Source organism: Salarias fasciatus (assembly GCF_902148845.1).
Source record: "Salarias fasciatus chromosome 23 unlocalized genomic scaffold, fSalaFa1.1 super_scaffold_20, whole genome shotgun sequence".
NCBI classification, from domain to species: Eukaryota; Metazoa; Chordata; class Actinopteri; order Blenniiformes; family Blenniidae; genus Salarias; species Salarias fasciatus.
The window spans coordinates 1,506,342-1,528,813 of record NW_021941230.1 but is presented as its reverse complement, the minus strand read 5'-3'; the positions used below and the strand labels follow the sequence as shown (position 1 = coordinate 1,528,813).

The 22,472-nt window shown below is 39.2% G+C and overlaps 1 protein-coding gene across 1 annotated transcript in view; it reads right to left on the bottom strand.

Annotated features, from left to right (window-relative positions):
* Positions 1-22,472, bottom strand: part of LOC115384152 (neural cell adhesion molecule 2) — a 188,059-nt gene that overhangs the window by 48,297 nt on the left and 117,290 nt on the right. The window contains exons 2-5 of the mRNA XM_030086491.1: positions 19,107-19,181; positions 5,945-6,151; positions 4,016-4,159; positions 1,857-1,994 (exon numbers count right to left, since the gene is read on the bottom strand). Of these exons, the coding sequence (XP_029942351.1) occupies positions 1,857-1,994; positions 4,016-4,159; positions 5,945-6,151; positions 19,107-19,181 (564 nt within the window). The remainder of the gene's footprint in view (positions 1-1,856; positions 1,995-4,015; positions 4,160-5,944; positions 6,152-19,106; positions 19,182-22,472) is intronic.

The window sequence follows — 22,472 nt, the reverse complement described above, 5'->3', positions numbered from 1 at the left end:
GTCAATGGTCAAAAAACATATTTGAATATAATATAATATAATATCCACCGATTTCTGTGTGGAGTTTGCATGTTCTCTCCGTGTGTGTGTGGGTTCCCTCCGGGTACTCCGGCTTCCTCCCTCGGTCCAAAAACATGCATGTCAGGTTAATTGGTCACCCTAAATTGCCCCTGGGTGTGAATGCGTGAGTGAATGGTTGTCTGTCTCCATATGTCAGCCCTGCGACAGGCTGGCGACCTGTCCAGGGTGCACCCCGCCTTCGCCCACAGTAGCTGGGATCGGCTCCAGCCACCCGTGACCCCGAAAGGGAGAAGCGGCAGAAAATTAATGAATGAATAATATAATATAATATAATATAATATAATATAATATAATATAATATAATATAATATAATATATTTAATAAACACATTTTCTGCGGTGATGTGAGGGAATTGTTCTCTCTCCTGGTCTCCAGGTTCTTTTCTCGAACAGAGCAGACCGTCAGTCTTCATAATTGAACAGATCGTTCCAACACGTCTAGACGTCGTCAATCATTTATGGACTTTTAATAATGGAGAGTGATGAGATCGCTGTCGACCGCAACCCAGAGACCAGGAGAACGACTCCTGATGGCCGCCGGTGTCGGGTTACACTGGTTGGGATGGTAGTTCATTAAAATTCATTAGGATGTGTGAAATCTGGGGTTATAAGCTAAAGCAAGGAGAGAAAATATATAGACATGAAGAAAATTAAAGCATTTAAAAATTAATAAAAAAAAAACAGCTGGAGAATAAATTGTTCACAAATGTAGTAAGTTATAAATTAGAGATTTCTAACAGGGCTGTTGGAGTTGATCAGGTTACTCGTAATTAATTAATGTGGGGATGTGAAAAGAATAATTTGTTTTCTTCAAGACTAATCACACAATCATTCTTCCTTCTGCTTCCTTTCATTCAGGATAATTTTTCTGTATTGGTTATGAACCGAATTGTATTTTGTAATGATAAATCTAAAATAAACTATGCAAAAAAAAAAAAGAAAGAAAGAAAGAAAGAAAGAAAGAAAGAAAGAAAAAAGAAAGAAAGAAAGAAAACTGCATTAAAAGACTAAAACATTTTATAACAAAATGAGTAACCAATTAGATTTCAAAAGTGATTAAATACATGAATTTATTAGTTTAATTATAAATAATAAAAATAAATGACAAAATGTGAGCTGATCGAAAGATGGATGACAAAAAATAAATGAATGAATAAAATAATTAAATGAAAATGAAAATAATTAAAAAAGAATAAAAAAATATGTAAAAAAACACATAAATAACAACTAAATTAAATAAAAAAGGAATATTTAATCAAAAAAATTAAGCAAACAAATAAATAGATTTAAAAAAATAAAAAATCACTTAAATTTTAAATAAAACATACATCAAAGACCCAAAAATGTCATAAACACATAAATAACAACTAAATTAAATAAAAAAGGAATATTTAATCAAAAAAATTAAGCAAACAAATAAATAGATTTAAAAAAATAAATAGATTTAAAAAATAAAAAATCACTTAAATTTTAAATAAAACATACATCAAAGACCCAAAAATGTCAAAGAAAAGACAGACAGATTAATAAAACACTGAATGAACGAATGAATGAATGAATGAATGAATGAATGAATGAATGAATGAATGAATGAATAAGCAAAAAAAAAAATTAATTATTTATTTCATGAGTTAATTTCTACCTCTCCACTACAGCAATTCACAAATTCATCCAGTGATTTTGAGTTCGACCTCAGCTCCAGATGTGGGTTAAGGTGATGGAAAACACCAGAGGCAAGCCCCGCCCTCTTCCCCCCTTGCCCCGCCCCCACTAACCGTTGACGACCACGGCAATGTCCACGAAGTCGATCTCGCCCCGGGCCTCCACGCTGGCCTCGCAGCGGTACACGCCCTCGTCCGCCTTGCTCACCTGCTGGATCTGCAGGTTGTTGTTGGCCAACATCTGGAGCCGGCCTTCACCACGGCCGCCACGGCCGCGGCGAGAGGAGAGAGAGAGAAGAAAGAGAAGAAAACATCCCATCTGTCAGTCTCTGGACGCCATGTTTAAAATCATAATTAGAGAGAGAAAACATCTCCATGTTTCATCATGGTTGCCGTGGCAACCTCCGCAGATATTTGGAATTTAATTAAGAAAGTGACAGATTGAAGGAGGTCAGCGTCTAATCGGTTTGTCTGGGAGGACGGCGGCGGCGGTGGCGGTGGCGGTGGCGAGTTGTAAATCAGGACGGAGAAATAATGATTCCACTTTAACGATGGCGCCTGTCTTCTATCAGGACGGATTCAATCCTCTCAAGTGAAGGAATGCGGCCAAATGAAGCGAGAAGAGAAATCGCAAAAGTAGCAGGAGCCTGTTGTGTCAATGTGTATCTGCTAACTTCAATGCTAATGCTAATTCAAGTGCTAAAGCTAAATCTAATGCCAGTGTTTTTTCTCGTGCCGATTCTATTTCTAATGGTAATTCTAGTGCTAGAGCTAATTTCAATTCTAATGTTAATGTTATTGCTGGTGCTAGTACCTGTACTATTGTCAGTTTCTAGTGCCAATGGTATTTATAGTGTTATAATGCTAATTTTAATTCCAATGCTAATTCTACTGCTAATTTTATTTTGAATGCTAATGCTAATTGTAATGCCAATGCTGTTTCTTGTGCTAATGCTATCTGTAGTGCAAATGCTAATTCTACTGTTATTACTAATTGTAATGCTGATGCCAATTGCAATGCTAATACTATTTCTAGCACTATTGATAATGCTAATTCTAGTGCGACAGCTAATGCTAAGCTAACAAACAAATTCAAAAACATATTTTCCTGATTTAATTATAACAATGCATTGCCTTGTGAGTTTTGTTGTCTGCCATCCCTGTAGTGACTGGGGCTGGCCCTGCTTACCTTCACAGATCTAACTGCTGTATCACACAGTCTTCAGCCATTCTTTTCTCTGTCAAAACAAAAAAACTGTTTTTCCCTATATCTTACGTTTCTTTTCACGGCAGCCATGTTGGATCCTGCCCGGAGCTTCCTTCACCTGCTTAATCTCTGATCTGACAAGTGCAATACATGATGGGTAGTAAAAGAGGCCCAAAGAAAGAGGAGAAGACGTGCAGGCAGTGGTTGCTTTTGGGTAGCTGCTAGCCTGCTAACGGGGCTGGACTTCCTGTTCCTGTGTGGACCAATCAGAGAAGCTGGTTCTTCTTTTCCCGCTTTGTAAGGAATTACTTCCTCTTTTGTCGACCACTGTTAGTTTGAATATGATTGACTCTTTTGGATTTGGGGGCGGGGCTTAACAGAGGGTATATCATGTGAGCATGTCGGGGGAGGGGCCACAGGGTGATAAGTGACAGCCAATCAAATCAGTTAAAAACAATGCTTGCCAAAACTCTTGCTAGGCTAACAGTTGCTAGCTAAGCTAACAGTAGTGGACTAAGCTCGCGGTCAGTGGCTAAGCTAATGATTGGTGGCTAAGCTAGCAATCGGCAGCTAAGCTAGTAGTTGGCAACTAAGCTAAAAGTCAGTGTCTAACCTAATGGTTGGTGGCTAAGCTAAAAGTGTGACAAAGCTAACAGTCAGTTGCTAAGCTAACAGGTGGTGGCTAAGCTAATGATTGGAGGCTAAGATAACAGCAGTGGCTAAGCTAACAGTCGTTGGCTAAGCTAACAGTCATTGGCTAAGCTAACATTCAGTGGCTAAGCTAACTTTCTGACTAAGCTCGCCATCAGTTGCTAAGTTAACAGTTGGTGGCAAAGCTAATGATTGGCGGCTAAGCTAACAGTCATGGTTAAACTAAGGATCAGCGGCTAAGCTAATAGCTGGAAGCTAAGCTAGCAGTTGGAAGGTAAGATATTAGCTAAGTTAACAGTTGGAAGCTAAGCTAACTATCTGTGGCTAAGCTAACTGTCAGTGCACTAATTGTAGCTGATATAAATTTAGTTAGCTTATCCACTTTTATTTTGAAAATCCGGCACTGTGCACTCACTGCCTTGCTCCAGAGTGATCTCCCGGTCCTGGTAGTACCAAACCACGGTGGGAACCGGCGAGCTGATGACATCACAGACCACCTCCGCCGTCTCACCGTGCCGGAACTCCTGAGGAGACTGGACGTCCCGGAACGTCAACCTCTCTGGAAGAACAGGGTCAAAGAAGCACTTTTAAAAAGCTCCACCTTAGGCTAGGGAACATTTACAACAAATTCAATTTCCCCTTCTTTTTCACAGAGACAGAGCGTTTTTGAAAAGTTCCACTCTCAGAACATTTCCCAAAACATGTTTTCTTTCTTATTTTGGCCAAGATAGAAGTTTTCGAAAAGTTTCAAATTGTGAGCACTTTCAGGAAAATATCCCAAAAGTTAGGTTTTACCTAATTTCTAGAGTTGGAGCATTTTTCAAAAAGTTCAATTTTGTTACATTTTGAAATACTTTAATTTTGCCCAAGTTCCACAGAGAAATGGCATTTTCTAAAAGTTCCACCATAGGAAAATTCCCAAAAAGTTTCATTTTCATGGACCTGGGAGTCACAATACTCAATATGGATATTAGTAAAGATAAGCTGGCGGCCATATTGACATCAGATATTGGTACCAGTATCTGTACACAATTTCATATTTTGAATGAATGACACCTGGTCGCCATGGCAACAGGGAAGGTATGTGTGTGTGTGTGTGTGTGTGTGTGTGTGTGTGTGTGTGTGTGTGTGTGTGTGTGTGTGTGTGTGTGCGTGCGTGCATGTGTGTATGTTCCCTCCTAATGAAACACTAATTTTCCCACGGTGTCAAATATCAACGCTCTATAAAAACTAAAAAGCATCATTTAATGACCTCATTTCCTAACAACAGGAAGTTCAGGCTTTTATTTTGTTAAATAATCTTTTGGCAGAGTTCACTTCCTGGATGACATCATTAAACTGCTCAGTGTTTTTACGACCCTTGGAGGAGCTTTAACTGCTCTGGCAGTAGCAATCTGCTGAGTCCGGCTCTGATTTATGTCCCCAGAAACACGGATTTAATAAACAGAGTTCCAGACTCTTAATGTGGAAATTATTCATGAAGTTTAACAAGTTTAACAAGTTTGTCCAGAAGTTTCACTTTTATGAATATATTATCAGAGGAATAAGATGATTCTATTAAGTCTAGATCTATGGGGTTTATGAAGTAGAGAAGGTTGAAAAAAAGGATAAAGCAGAGAAGAAGAAGAACAACAACAAAAAATAGAACAAATATAACATTTATTGGAGTGGAGGACTCAATAATACAGATACCAGTATTGATATTTCAAGTAGCTAAAGGTCACTGCAGATATCGGGACTCGGTGTCAGTGAGTAACTGAAGGTTACTACTAGTATCTGTACTCAGTATCATCAAGGAGCTAAAGGTTAGCACTGGTATTGGTACCCAATGGTGGAATGTAGCTAAAGGTTAGCACTGATATTGGGACTCACTATGGGAATGTCGCTACAGGTTAGCACTGGTATCGTATCGGTACTCAGTGGTGGAACATCGCTAAAGATTAGTATTGATATCGGTACTCAGTATCAGTACATAACTTAAGGTTGGTATTGGTATCAGCACTCATAACATTACTCATCCTTTAGAGAACCAATATTAGTTCATCCCTACAACGCTTTCATTTCCATCTCAAACCATCATCCAGTGAATCTTTCAACAAATCAATTAACTTAAACTATTTTTTCAAAAAGCTGCTCATCTCTGCAGGACATTCCTCCAATAAAACACATTTAATCATCTTATAATCACCAATTTTACCGTCTGGAAATTGACGGTTAGCTGATTTCAACTCTGACCACCGCTAAAGGTTAATCTAGCATCCTGTTTATGAGTGTGCATGTGTGTGTGTGTGTGTGTGTGTGTGTGTGTGTGTGTGTGTGTGTGTGTGTGTGTGTGCGCACGTACGGTATATCTCCAGCACCACGGACGCCTCCCCGGTGTTGCCGGCGGCGTCGGCCGCCTCGCAGCGGTAGATGCCGGCGTCCTGGACCACGGCGTTGTAGATGATGAGCCGGGAGCGCGACGGCTCGCTGTGCAGCGCGAAGCGGCGCGACGGCGCGATGCGCTCGCCCTGCGGGTTGAACCAGTCCAGCCTCACCGGCTCCCCGATGGCTGGAATCAGACCAAAAACAAAATGTATTATTTTTTATTAGGAATCGGGCGCCGGACGCCGAAGACCCGGCGGAAAGTTAGGATATTTCACATATTTGTTATCAGATTTCATCCCCTAAATATGCTTGAAATTTCGCCAAATTTTGTACAAGCATCACGAATGGTACAACATTTTTAAAACAGTGAAAAATTAACCCTATAACTGGTAAAATGTGCTCTCTAGTGCCACCTAGATACACAGAAATGACCGCTATGGCCCGTAGGAATGTTGCAGAGAGATCCAAACAATGCTCACTCGTTCATCTCTTCCAAATCTAAAAATCACTCATTTAAAGCATTTTTCTAAATCCTACAGGAAGTGACCAATTTGACTTTAAAAGTAAGATTTTTGTTCAAATTTGGTCGTCAACTACGTATGTAGTTTGTTTTTTATTATTCCACAATAACTTTGACCCTCAAATTTGACTCAATGCACATGCTTAAAATTTTACCAAATTTGGCACAAACATCTCGAGTGGCAAATATCCTTAAAAAAATATAAAAAAAATAACCTTATAACTGGCAAACTGTGCTCTCTAGCACCACTTATAAATACTAAAATGGACACTACAGACTGTAGGAATGTCGTAGAGAGATGAAACCAATGCTTAAGCGTTGGTCTCATTAAGCTCTAGAAATCTCTCATTGACACCTCTGGTCTAAATCCAACAAGAAGTCTGCAGTTTGTCTTTCAGTATAAAACTGGCTCAAATTTGGTCTTAAACAGCTGATTAACTACTGTTGTAGTTTGTTCAAATTTTTTATGCAACAGTGTCTTTGACCTCAAATTTGACCCGTAAGCATGCTAAAAATGTTACCAAATTTGGCACAAACATTATAAGCTGCAAACAATTTAATTAAATGGAAAAATAACTCCATATCTGCTGGAATGTGCTCTCTATCACCACCTAGATATACTAAAATGGCCACTGCAGCCCGTAGGAATATTGTAGAGACATCAAACCAACACTCACGCGTTCGCCTCATTGAGATATAAAAACTGCATGCTGACACCCCTGAACTAAATCCAACAGGAAGTCTGCGATTTCCCTTTAATTATAAAATTTTGAACAAAATCACTCTTCACAGAAAAATTATTTTGTCTGAGACCATTTGTCATAGAGACATCAGAGTAAAGTGACATGATAGAGGACAAACTGTGCACAACTTTGTCAAAAGTCTCAGGGTGTGGATTTTATTAGCCCTCAAAGTTGGAAGTCTGAAATCCTGCCTTGCTCCTGCCCTCATCAGTTTTATGGAACCGAGCCAACGTGAAGCATCACAAGGTCCTTCTAAACAAGATGGTGTAACATATGTGTTCAAAATATCTTGATATATGGCAGTTTTCACGAGAGAGAAAAGGTGTGCGCTCTGCATTTTTGTTTTCAACTCTCAGTTATAATGGAGCCGGATGGGGAAAAATCTTGTGCTTCTCACAAACTTAGGCCTCTACAGTCCAAACTAAAAGTCTGACTGCTCTGAAAGCCTCACCAACTGAAAGACAACTAACTTTCCTATCAAACGTGTTAATTTTGACTCCCTGTTGCCCAACAGGAATGGAATGTGGAGCAGTTGTTTCCAAAAAAGACACCTTTTTTTTCTGCTCTCTCCCACTCTGGCTGCCTGCCTGCAGGATGACCATATATGGGCGTAGAGTGATGACATCATGCAGCTGACAGCAGCTGTCAATCAAACTCTGACACGCAGTTCCTTCATTCAGTGACTCTTAAAAGCTTTTACATTGATTTTTACATACAAAAGCTGCACGTGAGCACTATGCAAGTTGAATTTTTTATTACTATTTTTTTTCTCGGGAGATAAAGTGTTTTATGTTTCCAGTAGAAACATTTTGCTATTCACTGGGATCAGAAATCAAACTATCATCCAGGTAGTTGAATTCATTTGCATTTTAAATGGTAGTGGGTCTTGGGGGTTTAAATTTCAGGGGTACAGGGTCTGAATTGGGTCTAGATTTTTATTGGTAGACAATGTTGTTGGAGGTCTAGTTTTCAGTGAGATAGGGTCTTGTTTGAGTTCTAGATTTCCAAGACAGGGTCTTGTTGGGGGTTTAGGTTTTTAAAGAAACTGAGTCCTACTGGGGTCTGACTTTTCAGTGGTACAGGATCTGTATCAGATTTAGATCTTTAGTGGTACAGGGTCTGGTTTTAGGTCTATACTTTCAGTCATTCAGGGTCTTGGAGGTCTAGATTTTCACTGGGGCAGGGTCTTATTGGGGTCCAATTTTTCAGTGGTTTAGGGTCTTGTTAGGGTCTAGATTTCTAGAGGTCTAACTTTTCAGTTTTGCATGATCTGGATTGGATCAAGGTTTTTAATACTACAGGCTCTGGATTGGGTCTAGGTTTTCAATGGTACAGGGTCTTGTTGGGGTCTAGATTTTTAGAAGAGCACGATCTTGTTATGGGTCTACACTTTTTATGATAGGACAGGGTCTTGGGCTCTAACTGTTTGGGGTACACAGGTGTAGATTAAGGTCTAGCTTTCAGTGGTGCTTGGTCTTGTTGGGGGTCAAGCATTTTAATAGTACTGGGTCTGGATCGAGTCTAACTTTTCTGTTTTGCTGAATCTGGATCAGGTCCAGAGTTCTAGTAGTACAGAGTCTTGTTTGGGTTCTATATTTTCAGGGGTACATGGTCTTATTGGGTTCTAGCTTGTCGATGGTCTCTAGGTCCTAGTGGTCCAAAGTCTGGTTCAGGTCTAGATTTGGGGAGGTCTAGATCTTGAGTACTAATATTCTTCAGTCCTCCAGCAGAGAAGAAGAAATATTCAAAACCTGAATAAACAGGAACAATGATGAAACCCTCCACAGATTAAACTGCTCTATCTCTGGAGCACGAGGCAGTTTTTGGAAAAAAAAAAAAATAGGCGGAGGTTTGGATAAGAGCTTTATCTGTTCGCTGTTTACTGGACCCTTTTTTTTATTTGTTGTTTATTCTAGGGGTGTCCTCAAATATTCAATGATTCGATGATTCGTTCAAAGGGGCCTGATTCAACTGCCAATCATACAGTCGAAGCATCGCAAAATTTGGTTATTAAACGAGGACGATTCCATTACAGCTGTATGGGGGTCCTGAATGACTGATTTTACATAGAATTGCTTGTTTTTTTCCAAATACACATGATATAAATCCTATTTGATATACATGTTAGCCTATCAAATACACTGTGGATAAATGTACTTGCACTTTTATTCAATATTCTATCTATTTAGAATGACCCACCATGGTAAGTGGCACAATCCGATTTTGCACAGAGCTCCGTCACAGAGCAGCATCTCGGTGGTGATTTAGCTTAACTTTAAAAGGTTCAAAATATCAGAAAAAAAACAGAACTTCAGACCAAGTCAAAGATGATCCAAAAAAAGTCAAATACAAGTTGTGTCCTTTCATATCAACAACATGGCTTTCCACCTGAAACGGGTCAGTAGCCAGATAATTGGGCTAATAAAAGACGGTTCTGTTACTCATTTCTCATTTTTAACGCTGACTTTTATTTCGTTTAATTGTAATATTTTAGGTTATTATTATATTATTATTTTTATTTATCTGAAAGGCTAATTCTATTTCATTTAGTGTTTGTTTTTGCATGGATGTTGCGCTGCGAAACGGACCGACAGAGTGCAATTAAGCCTATTTCATTTAATTTGAGCAGATAATGTGAGAAGTTGTTTAGCCAAAAAATTTGAACTTATCTGCAGAGCTTTTAGATATAAATAAATTACATGCTTTAGGAGTTCCTGAGCTATATATGTTGAGGTCAGCTAAAAAAAAATAAAAAATAAAAAAATTAACTTGAAAATATAAAAATACCAAAAAAACATATGATGCATACAACTCAATAAAAAAAATGCAAAAAAAACATACACAGACACACCTTCCTTGTTACCATGGTGACCTGGCGTCACTCACTCAATATATGAAAATTTGTACCGATACCGGTACCAATATCTGATATCAATATGGCCACCAGCCGATATTTACCGATATTGGTATTGAGTACTGATCCATGGAATTTAAACTTTTTGGAAAAGTTTCCCAAGGTGGAATGTTTATCAAATGGTTCCATCTCTGTGGAAATGGGGGCAGGAGCAAGTTCATGGAAATGTTGCCAAGGTGGCGCTTTTCAGAAATGATCTGATTCCATGGAAATGGAGGTAAAATGTGACCGTTTGAAATGGTCTCAAGGTGGAAGTTTTTGAAAATGGTCCATATCAACAGAAATAGATGGGAGGGGGAGTTCCAAAGGTGGAACTTTAAAAAGTGTAAAATATTACTGGTATTGGTACTAGTATCGTACTGGTATCCTCAAGTAACTAAAGGTTAGTACTGGTATCGGTACTGGTATCTGTACTGGTATCATCAAGTAACTAAAGGTTAGGACTGGTATCAGTACTGATATTGGTACTGGTATCATCAAGTAACTAAAGGTTTGGACTGGTATCGGTACTGATATTGGTACTGGTATCATCAAGTAACTAAAGGTTAATACTGGTATCTGTACTGGTATCATCAAGTAACTAAATGTTTGGACTGGTATCAGTACTGATATTGGTACTGGTATCATCAAGTAACTAAAGGTTTGGACTGGTATCGGTACTGATATTGGTACTGGTATCATCAAGTAACTAAAGGTTAATACTGGTATCTGTACTGGTATCATCAAGTAACTAAAGGTTTGGACTGGTATCAGTACTGATATTGGTACTGGTATCATCAAGTAACTAAAGGTTAATACTGGTATCGGTACTGGTATCATCAAGTAATCAAGTAACTAAAGGTTAGTACTGGTATCTGTACTGGTATCCTCAAGTAATTAAAGGTTAGTATTGGTATAGGTGCTGGTATCAGTACTGGTATCATCAAGTAACTGAAGGTTAATTCGGTATTGGTGCTGGTATCTGTTGTGGTATCATCAAGTAATTAAAGGTTAGTACTGGTATCGGTACTGATATCGGTACTGGTATCAAGTAACTAAAGGTTAGTACTGGTATCGGTACTCAGTATCTGTAATCATCTACATATTTTTCCATCCACAAATCAACCATTTTCTTCTCTCATCTCTCCTCCTCTAACTGATTGTTTAATTACGCTGCAACATATTTATTTAAACACATCAGACCAAAATAAACCTTTTTTTAGCAGATTAAAAACAAAACATGCTCCAGATTCCTCCTCTAAACCTACCAGGAACTGAAACGGTGGGAAATCTAATTAACAGAAACGGCTCTATTAATATTTCTGATTAATGTTGGAGAGGAGATGAAGGGAGATAATCCTCCGTGGTGACCCTGAACGCACCACCACCCAGTGGTTTAATTATAACAGAATAATTAGTGAAACACTGGAAAACAGTCATTAACCTCTAATATACATAGAGTCTTTATGATTTACAGTTGTTTCTCTGTGTTTTTATGTACTTTCTATCAGGCAGGTAGGATTCAAGTGAAGAATGTTGTAAATAAGAGATTAAATAACAAAACAAAAAAAATAGTTGAAAATGTTAACTTTTGTTAAACGTCAAATAGTGTGAATGTCTTCTGTCATGTCATTACTTCCTGGTTCCTGTAGTCCATCACTACTTCCTGGTTCCTGTAGTCCATCAATACTTCCTGGTTCCTGTAGCCCATCACTACTTCCTGGTTCCTGTAGCCCATTACTACTTCCTGGTTCCTGTAGTCCATCACTACTTCCTTGTTCCTGTAGTCCATCACTACTTCCTGCTTCCTGTAGTCCATCACTACTTCCTGGTTCCTGTAGCCCATCACTACTTCCTGGTTCCTGTAGTCCATCACTACTTCCTGGTTCCTGTAGCCCATCAATACTTCCTGGTTCCTGTAGCCCATCACTACTTCCTGGTTCCTGTAGTCCATCACTACTTCCTGGTTCCTGTAGTCCATCACTACTTCCTGGTTCCTGTAGCCCATCAATACTTCCTGGTTCCTGTAGCCCATCACTACTTCCTGGTTCCTGTAGTCCATCACTACTTCCTGGATCCTGTAGTCCATCACTACTTCCTGGTTCCTGTAGCCCATCACTACTTCCTGGTTCCTGTAGCCCATTACTACTTCCTGGTTCCTGTACTTTGTCACAATTTCTGAAGTACATCCAGCTGCAGACCCTACAAAACATGACAAAACATGCCCCTACAAAACACGCCCAAGGTGACCGTTAGGGTTACGGTTCGGGATGATTACATGATTACTTCACGTCTTCACTTCCGTTATATTTGCCGCCATAGGCGTGTTTTGAAGGGGCGTGTTTTGTAGGGCCTGCAGTCTGCAGCTGGGCCGTACTCCTTTTTCCTGGTTCTGTTAGTCCATTATTACTTCCTAGGTCCTGTAGCCCATCAGTACTTCCTGGTTCCAGTAGTCTATCACTACTTCCTATAGCTCATCACTACTTCCTGGTTCCTGTAGTCTCTCAGTACTTCCCAGTTCCTTAAGTTCAACACTACTTCCTGATTTCCATCATTTGTCACTACTTCCTGGTTCCAGTAGTCCATCACTACTTAGTGGTTCCTGTCGTCCGTCAATACTTCCTGGTTCCTGTAGTTTCTCAGTACTTCCTGGTTCCTGTAGTTTTTCAGTACTTCCTGGTTCCTGTAGTCCATCACTGATTCCTGTAGCTCATCACTACTTCCTGGTTCCTGTAGCTCATCGGGACTTTCTGTTTCCTGTAGTCCATCACTATTTCCTCGTTCCTGTAGTCCGTCACTACTTCCTGTTTCCAGTAGTCCATCACTACTTCCTGTAGCTCATCACTACTTCCTGGTTCCTGTAGTCCATCACTACTTCCTGGTTCCTGTAGTCCATCACTACTTCCTGGCTCCTGTAGTCCATCACTACTTCCTGGTTCACATCATTTGTCACTACTTCCTGGTTCCAGTAGTCCATCACTACTTCCTGGTTCCTGTAACTCGTCAGTATTTCCTGGTTCCTCTAACCCGTCACTACATCCTGGTTCCTGTAGTCCATCACTACTTCCTGGCTGCTGTAGTCCATCACTACTTCCTTTTTGCTGCATTTCATCAGTACTTCCTAGTTCATTTCCCTTTCAGATTCAACTCTCTCAAATTCTCCACTTCCCCACTTTTTCCAAACACGGGTTTTAAAATAATCCCCACTAGAATCTTCTGCTCGTTCCTGCAGATTTCCTCGTTTCAGAACTCGTCCGCCGCCGTTTGTTCCTCTGAGCCGAGGATCATCCAGCGACTCGGCTCAGCCCGGCGCCGTGGAAACAGACGTCCTAAAATCACACGATTATGTCATAATCTGGGATTTACATAGTTAATAAGTCTGTAAAGGAACCGAGGGACATATGTAGGATTTAAATTCCTCGCTCAGTTCCACAGATTATGACGGTTTGTTCGAGGACTGACGCGGAAAACATGGAGTTGTGAACAGCCAGGTTTCCCATATACATACACCCCTACAAAATAAAAGCATCAGAGTAGAAGTCACACTTCCATTTGATTGAGTTTTATTTCCTACCTCCAAATGATTGAGAGCTACACTGCAAATAATCTAAATCAGAGCAAGTTTTATTAACTTTTTTTGAGTGAAAATGTCTCATTTTTCTTGATTGGCAGATTTTATTTTCTTAAATTAAGAAAATGATTTTTAAATAAAATATAAAAACATGATATTATTAATTCAATTTGATTAAAACTACCATGTTGATATCAATAAAATGATAATACCTACATATAGTTATTATCAAAATGATGGACAGAGGCGGGTCAACTATCTGTAGTCTGTGTTAGCATTAGCATTAGCTTTTTCAAAAAAAAATTGATGTTCATTATTCTAAAATAGTAAAATACATATTTAAAGTTGTATTCCTTTTATTTAACATTTTCCTCTATTTTTTTCATACACATAAATCACTAAAATCAAGTAAGTTGAGGTTCAGAGATCCGTCCAAAAAATAAAAATAAAACCCTGAACAGAACCGTACTGTTCGTCCCAGAGAGAAATAAAACTAGCAGTAATTAGTTCATCTCATAATCTTCCCGACCAGATGCCCTTGAGCCAAACGTTGTTTTCGCCTGCAGGTTCTCAGCAGCTAAGCAGACAGCTAGAATAATTCAACAGAAGCACTGCATGCTGGGAACACGCTCGGCTGACGTTCACGATCATGCAGTGGATATAGACATGAAGAAACTTATCATAATCACTATTATTTACAATTGTATTACTTGTTGATTAATTTTTTTAATCTGAAAAATATTGATATTAATAAAAATAAAAGAAAATCCTTGTTTTATACACTTCTTTTAAAATTTTTGTGATAAACATTTTAAAATTATTCAATAAAAAAATTGATATTTATAAGAGTGGATTATGTCAGTATGTTGATATTAATTAAAAAAAAGAAAAAAATAATATTGATTATTATAAGACATGTTTAATTTTATTATGCTAAAACATTACTACACATTTTAATATTATTTTTAAAAAATAGAAAAATTATAAAGAACATAATATCTATATTTGTCTCTTACATCAATGATTAAAGAAATAATATAATATTATTTTAGGAAATATTTTATTTTGATAATACATTGACATTAATAAAATCCTTTTTTATTTCAGCATTTTTTAAAATAATTTTGCAATATTTAATTTGATTGCAGTTCACTATATTGAACTAAAATAGCAGTATTTACCTTTTTTAATATTTTCCTTTTAATTTTCCATATATTTTTTAATATACATGAATCCCTAAAATCAAGTTTAAGTATAAATAAAATGTGATTATTTTTTATTAGTTTTAGTTTCTCATATCGATAATTTTAAATAATGATAATAATAATCATTATAAGTGATATTTTCTCTAAATAATATATTGATTTAAAAAAATCATTTTATACTTTAGATTTTTGTATGATTTGAAAATAAATTATTTGGTTGTCATAAATATTACGATGTTGAAATAAAACATCGGAAATTTTTTATAAACATTTTTCTGTAAACTTCATATAAACACACGTTTTTTCATAACCCTGAATCCGTAAAATCATGTCTGAGTAAGGTGAGATCTTTCCAAAATCAGAGAGCTTTCCCAAATTAGTTCATCTAATAATCATCCTGACTAGATGCCCTTGAGCCAAATGTTCCTCTCGCCTGCAGGTTCTCACAGACAGCTGGAATAATTGAACCGGAGCACGGCATGCTGGGAACACGCTCAGCTGACAGTACAGATTGTGTAGCGGGGAACAGATTCACCGAGCCAGTGGAGACGGTGTGTGTGTGTGTGTGTGTGTGTGTGTGTGTGTGTGTGTGTGTGTGTGTGTGTGTGTGTGTGTGTGTGTGTGTGTTCAGGTGTCTTTATATTGTGTTTACCGGTGTGTTGACAGTCGGCGACGTTCCGCTCTGCTTTCCTCAGACGTTCTGAAAAGCGGCTCTGTCAGAACCTCAGTGCTAATCTGCATGAAGCTGTGGAGGGTTGTTTGTTTGTTTGTTTGTTTGTTTTAAAAAAGCGTTCTTGGCAGGAGGAACCGTCTGAGCGTGGAGTGGGAGGACAGGATGGACAAGACCGTTCAGGACGGAATGTTCCAGGAAGAAACAAAATCCTGGTTCTAGAGAGTGTCAGGGTGCTTTCACATTTGGTCCACTTGAAGCGGACTAGAGTCCCCAACTCCTGCAGGTTCGGTTATGCGCTGATGTGAAAGCGGACCAGTTAGTTTTGGTCCGGGACAAAGAACCGTACCGAGACCTCCTCGAGAAGGCGGTCTCGGTGCGGTCTCGGTGCGGTCCGCTGCTGGTGTGAACGTTGACCGGCCTCGGTCCTGTCCGCTCTGTTGTGGAGAAGGCTTTTCGGTCAGTGGAGGCTTCCGTAGCAAGCCGCGCGGCGCATTACGTCACACATGCTGGTCAATCAGGGTTCACTTCCGTCACCCTACACTATTGTGTGAACAGCGCCACCAAGGGGCTGGAGATTTATAGTAGATAGTTCATCTGCAAAAACAAGTGGTGCCAATGCGAACCGAACCAGTTGACAGCTGCAACGTTTATGAATAATTTATGTCCGAACCGAACCACTCTAGCGGACTAGTAGGTGTGAAAGCACTCTCAGAGTCTGGTTCTAGAAAAGTCTGGTTTTAGAAAATTGAAGTCTGGTTTTACAAAGTGTCATCCTCTGAGTCTGGTTCTAGAAAGTCTGAGTCTGGGTCTGGTTACAGAAAATCTGAGTCTGGTTCTGGTTGTAGAAAGTCTGAATCTGGTTCCAGAAAGTCTGAACATGGTTGTAGAAACTCTGGTTCTGAAACCATGCTCAGACTTTCTGGAACCAGACTAAGAGGCTTACTAGAAACTCTGGTCCTAGAAAGCCTCTTACTCTGGTTCAAGAAAGTCTGGCTCCAGAAAGTTTTTAAATCTGGTCCTAGAAACTCTGGTTTTAGAAAGTCTGTGTCTGGTTCTAGAAAGTCTGACTCTGGTTCTAGAAAGTCTGGCCCTAGAAAGTATCTTAGTCTGGTTCTAGAAAATCTGGCTCTAGAAAGTCTGGCCCCAGAAAGTATCTTAGTCTGGTTCTAGAAAGTCTGGCTCTAGAAAGTATCAAATTCTGGTTCTGGAAAGTCTGATTTTGGATAGTCTGGTTCTGGATTGTCTGGTTCTAGAAAGTCCCCTCTGAGTATGGTTCTCTAGAACATCTTAGAACTTCCTGGTTCCTTTCATGCAGTTCTCAAAGCAGAACCGACAACAGAATTTAAACGTTTTCACACCTTTCTGATAAGATTTGTCTTGTTCTGCTGATTTGTGTCTTTATTAAAGATGTGTGTGAATCTGACATGAGACATATTAGAACTGGGCCGTCGTTCTGGATCCTCCCAGCTGTGGAACCCATCAGAACCAATGAGGTGGCGTTCTCTGATTTGTATCAAGTCGACCTTCTGTTTCAGAGGATTAAAAATGCCGTTAGTTATCAGACGACAGACGGTGGAGCGGGACTCCAGTTCCCCAAGGACCCGGCGGAACGACCGGCAGAACCATCGAGCTGGAACGATGAATCGCTTCCAGATTATGCGATCAAAAAGAATCTTTGTTTGGTGAATTCAGCAGATGAGAGTGGAACGGGTTCAATTTGTTTCATGAGTAAATAGAAGAGGAACAGGTTTCAAAATGTGGACTCAAACCGGGAGTTTTCGGCCAATCAGGTGAGAGAGAGCTTGAAATCTACCTGGCAACAAGCATTCAAGTCACATACACAAAAAAACAAACAAACAAAAAAATGGTTTAAACTATCCAAACCCCAGAAGTAACTGTACATGTCAAGATCGTAGAATCGGGCTCACACTGGGGATTTTCTCAAAGTGAGGTGAGAAGGCTTTACACTATACACCAGTTATAAACATTCCCACAAAAAAAACAAAAAAGTCAACCTGACAAATTTCTAGAAGAACATACAAACTCTAGATGGCAAGATTCCAGAACTGGATTCAAACCAGGGATTTTATCCAAGTGAGATGAGGGACTTGCCACTGTACAGAAACCTGGAATCTAGATGCTGCATGCATTTAAGCCCCAAAACAAAAAAACAAAAAAAAAACAAAAAAACAAACATGTTCAACCTAACCATAGAAGAACATGCAAACTCTCTTTATAAATATCGCACAACTGGACTCATACCAGGGATTTCTCCGAGTGAGGTGGGAGGACTTGCCACTACACACTACGTTGAAATAGTCGAACAATAAAACTCTTGTTAAACCGAACCCTAAACTTAGAAGAACATGCAAACTCCACATCGTTAAGAGCCTAGAAAAAGACTCAAACCGGGGATTTCCACCCAGTGAGGTGAGAGGACTTGACACTGCACAGAACCCTTCAGTCTACCCGGACACAAAGCTCCAAGACAAATCTAAAGTAAACCTAAACATAAAGCACTAAAAAAAGTGTAGTTACATAGTAGTAAACAGCTATTATTGTTATTACTTAGTTAATACTTGTCAGTGTTGTTACATCAACGTTAGGTTATGACTTAGTTATTGAATATTAGTGTTATTTCATAGTAGTAGTTTAGTATTAGGTTGTTACGTAGTTATTAAATATTAGTGTTATTACATTTTAATAGTTTAGTCTTACGTTATTACATAGTATTGAGAAATATTAATGTTATTACATAGTAGTATAGTTTTAGATAACACATGTTGTTAAATGTTAGTGTTATTACATAATAGTAGTTCAGTTTTAGTTATTACATATTGTTAAATATTAGTGTTATTACATAGTAAAGGATGTTGTAACATATTTGTAAATAAACATTAATATTGTTGTCATATAGAAATGCATAATTTCTTGCATACTAGTAAAATATTAATGTTATCAAAATGTAATTAAGAAAAATTCAAGTGATTGTACAGTAAAAAGTATAGATTAATGTTATTACTAAGTAATTTAACATTAATAAAGTTATTACATAGTAATAATTACATCATATATATCCATAATAAATATGTATTTAAGTAGTGTTGTTCTACAATGAACAGAGGTGCGATCAAGGTCGTTGAAGGACAAAGTGTTGGAAATCCTGAGTGACACTTTTATTCTTGCGGGGGATAAAAAAAAGTAAAATCCTGATCTTTCTTATCAGGCAGGTTTCAGACACCTAAGATCAGGTTTGACTAACAGTCGCCACGGAAACAAGAAGCGTCAGAGTCTGGAAAAGTAACACAAAACAGCAACTGGCAACCCCTTGATTCGTTTAACGTTTAACCTTTAGCCCCGCCCCCCTGGGCGCCTGTCCACCTCCTGTGGAGAGGCGTTTGGCAGGAGAGGAGAGAATTGAACCGGCATCTCAGCAGGGGGTGTTCTCAGTGTGCTGATGGAAGGTTTAGAGAGACCAGATCCCCCCCGGTACCCCCCTGTGGGGGGGTCAGAGGGTCGAGCTCTGGAGCCTACCTGTACAGATGAAGAACTTAGACTCTCCAACGCTCAGCTCCACTTTGTTCAGGGAGATGGAGACCTGGAGGACGGCTGGAAGACAGGAGAGAAGAAGAAAATGATTAGTATATACTTAAATAAATACTTTTACTTGTTTAAATACTTAAAAAAAATTACAATTGCAGAAAATTACGGTTTGAAAAAAGTTGATTGCAAATTTTACCAGTGAGCAACGTTGTGTACAAATGCTTCTAAGAGCTCTAATGATCCAGATTTTCAAAATAAATGTCAAAATAAAGAAAATCAATTTTTTTTTCTGGTTCAAAGCCTTCAGTTAAACTCAGAGGTCTTTGAGAAACAGACTGGGGACATAACTATGAACCAGAACCAGAACCAGGACCAGGATCAGGAACAGGAGAATATGGACCAGGACCAGAAGCAAGACCTGGAGAATATGGACCAGAACCTGACCTAGGACCAGGACAATATGGACCAGGATAAGAATAAGTACCAGGAGAATATGGACCAGGAACAAAACAATGACCAGGACCAGGACTGGAACCAGGACCTTGAGAATAGAGAACAGAACCAGGACCAGGACACTATGGTCTAGGACCAGCACCAGGAGAAAATGGACCAGAAACAACACAATATATACCAGGATCAGGTGAATATAGACTGGGACCAGGATCAGAACCAGGACCATGAAAATATGGACCAGAAACACGAAAACTTACTCAACAGTAAACATATGTATAGAGTCAAACTAGTATCAAACGGGGATCAACTTGGGATCCACTGGGTCCTACAGTTGGCAAGCAATGACTGGATCCTAAAAATCACAAGCAATGACTGTATCCCAAATGGACGAGTGACAAGTGGATCCAAAAATTGGTTAGTCACGACTGGATCCTAAAATTGAAGAGGAACAACTGGATCCCAAGATTGCAGAGTAAAGACTGGATCCTAAAATTGGCGAGTAGTGACTGGATCCCGAAACTAATGGGTGACTAACTTGGTGACAGATGACCTCATACCAAAGATGGCAAGCGAATACTGGAACTTAACATTGACAAACCATTACTGGATCCCAAAATGTAGCAAGAAATTATTTAAATCCAAAATTTGCAAGCAATGACTGGACCCCAAAATTGATGAGTAATGACTAGATCCTAAAATTAATAAGTAATGGCTGGATCCTAAAAGTGATGAGCAATTCGTGGAGTCCACAAATGGCGAGCCGTGACTGGATCCAAAAGTTTGCAGGTAATGAATGGATCCTATACTTGCTGAGCAAGTATAGGATCAAAAAGTTGATGAGTGATGACTGGATCCCAAAAGTTGAGTAATTACCAGATACGAAAGCTGATGAGTAATGACTGGATCCTAAAAATGGTGAGCAATGACTTGATTCCAAAACTGGTTGAGCAGTGACTGGATCTCAATAGTGATGAGCAAGTGGAGCCCAAAAATAGCAAGCAGTTACTGGATACAAAAATTGATGAGCAGTCAATAGATCCTAAAATTGATGAGTAATGACTGGATCCTAAAATGGCGAGCAGTGACCGACATCTCAGTAAATCAAGGATCATTCTTCAGCATCTCCAGCAGAGATCACTGCCTAACACATCACATTTACATCATGAGCAGGAAGCTCATCAGTGATCGCATGCACACACACACATACACACACACACACACACACACACACACACACACACACACACACACTGACTGAACCATCTGTTCTCAGAACAATGGCTTCGATTGTGAACAGTGCTGCTAATTAAAACAAGCACAACCGCTTCTCTTTGTAAAGGCTGCTTCTTATCTCATTAACTCAACATCTGCAGCTCACTGCCTGCAATGCATTCTGGGAAAGATCCAGCCTCCCATTCTTGATTAATCAGCTCTGTGTTTGTTTTGCCAGGTAGATTCCAAGAAGTTCATCCATCCATCATCCATCCATCTGTTTGTCCATCCATCCATCCATCAATCCGTCCATCCACCCATCTATCAATTCATCATCCATCCATCACCAGGCCATCTATCCATCCATCCATCCATCCATCCATCCATCCATCCATCCATCCATGAATCCATCCATCAATGTATGACTTGATTCTAAACACAAACTAAACAGAATAAATCTGTATTTTTGGACTAACCAGTCCAGTTAAAGCACAGCCTGGAAACTGGGAGGCTCTGTTGAAGGTGCTGTTCTGCTGAGCAGTGATTACATATTGAATTTGTAATCAAGCTGCTGGATTTGTTTATTCAACACAGAGAGACGTGATAATCATCTCTGTCTGCAAGGGCGGGACGCCTCCGGGTCGATAACACATTACAAAATAAAAGCATGGATCTGTGGAGACCAGAGGAAGGAGACAGATAACAAAATAAAAGCATGGACTGGATCTAGATCAATGCAGCAAAGAGTTTAAACATTTAAAGACACAGAGAAAAGAGATGCGAAAAACAAAGATTTATACTCAAGTTTTCTTATTAAATTGCAAGTCTGTGAGCGTATTTGTGAAAAGTGAATCTTCTATAGAGGCGGAGCTTTGACTTTACTGTGTGAGTTAAAAAAAAATTCCGGATTTAGAAGGATTTGAAGAGTTTTCTGAGATTTAGGTTTGATTGAAAAAGGATTGAATGATCAACATCTTGATGGAGGGATGGATGGATGAATGGATGGCTGGATAGATGGATGGATGGAATGATGGATGGATGGATGGGTGGATGGATGGATGGGTGGATGGATGCATGGATGAATGGATAGATGGATGATGGATGTTGGATGGATGGATAGATAGATGGATGGATGGGTGGATGGATGGATGCATGGATGAATGGATAGATGGATGATGGATGTTGGATGGATGGATAGATAGATGGATGGATGGACAGATGATGGATGCATGGATGATAGATGGATGATGAATGAATGGATGAATGTCTTCTCTATCATTTCCTCCACAGAGATTCAGCCACAGTGTATTTATTTTCATCCATTCATGTAAAAACAAGCATGAAATCAATGAAACAGCTACAATGCCTTTATATGTGTGTGTGTGTGTGTGTGTGTGTATGTGTGTGTGTGTGTGTGTGTGTGTGTGTGTGTGTGTGTGTGTGTGTGTGTTAATCCCATCCCCGAGGCGTTATATATAAAAAAGCTGCTTCTCTTTAATTGTGTGTGATTCCATGAAAGGAATTAAAGGAAATGTGTTCCCTTGAAGCCGAAACAGAGAGAGAGAGAGAGAGAGAGAGAGAGAGAGAGAGAGAGAGAGAGAGAGAGAGAGAGAGAGAGAGAGAGAGAGAGAGAGACAGAGAGACAGAGAGAGAGAGGGAGGGGGGGAATACCAGATAAAAACACTAATTATG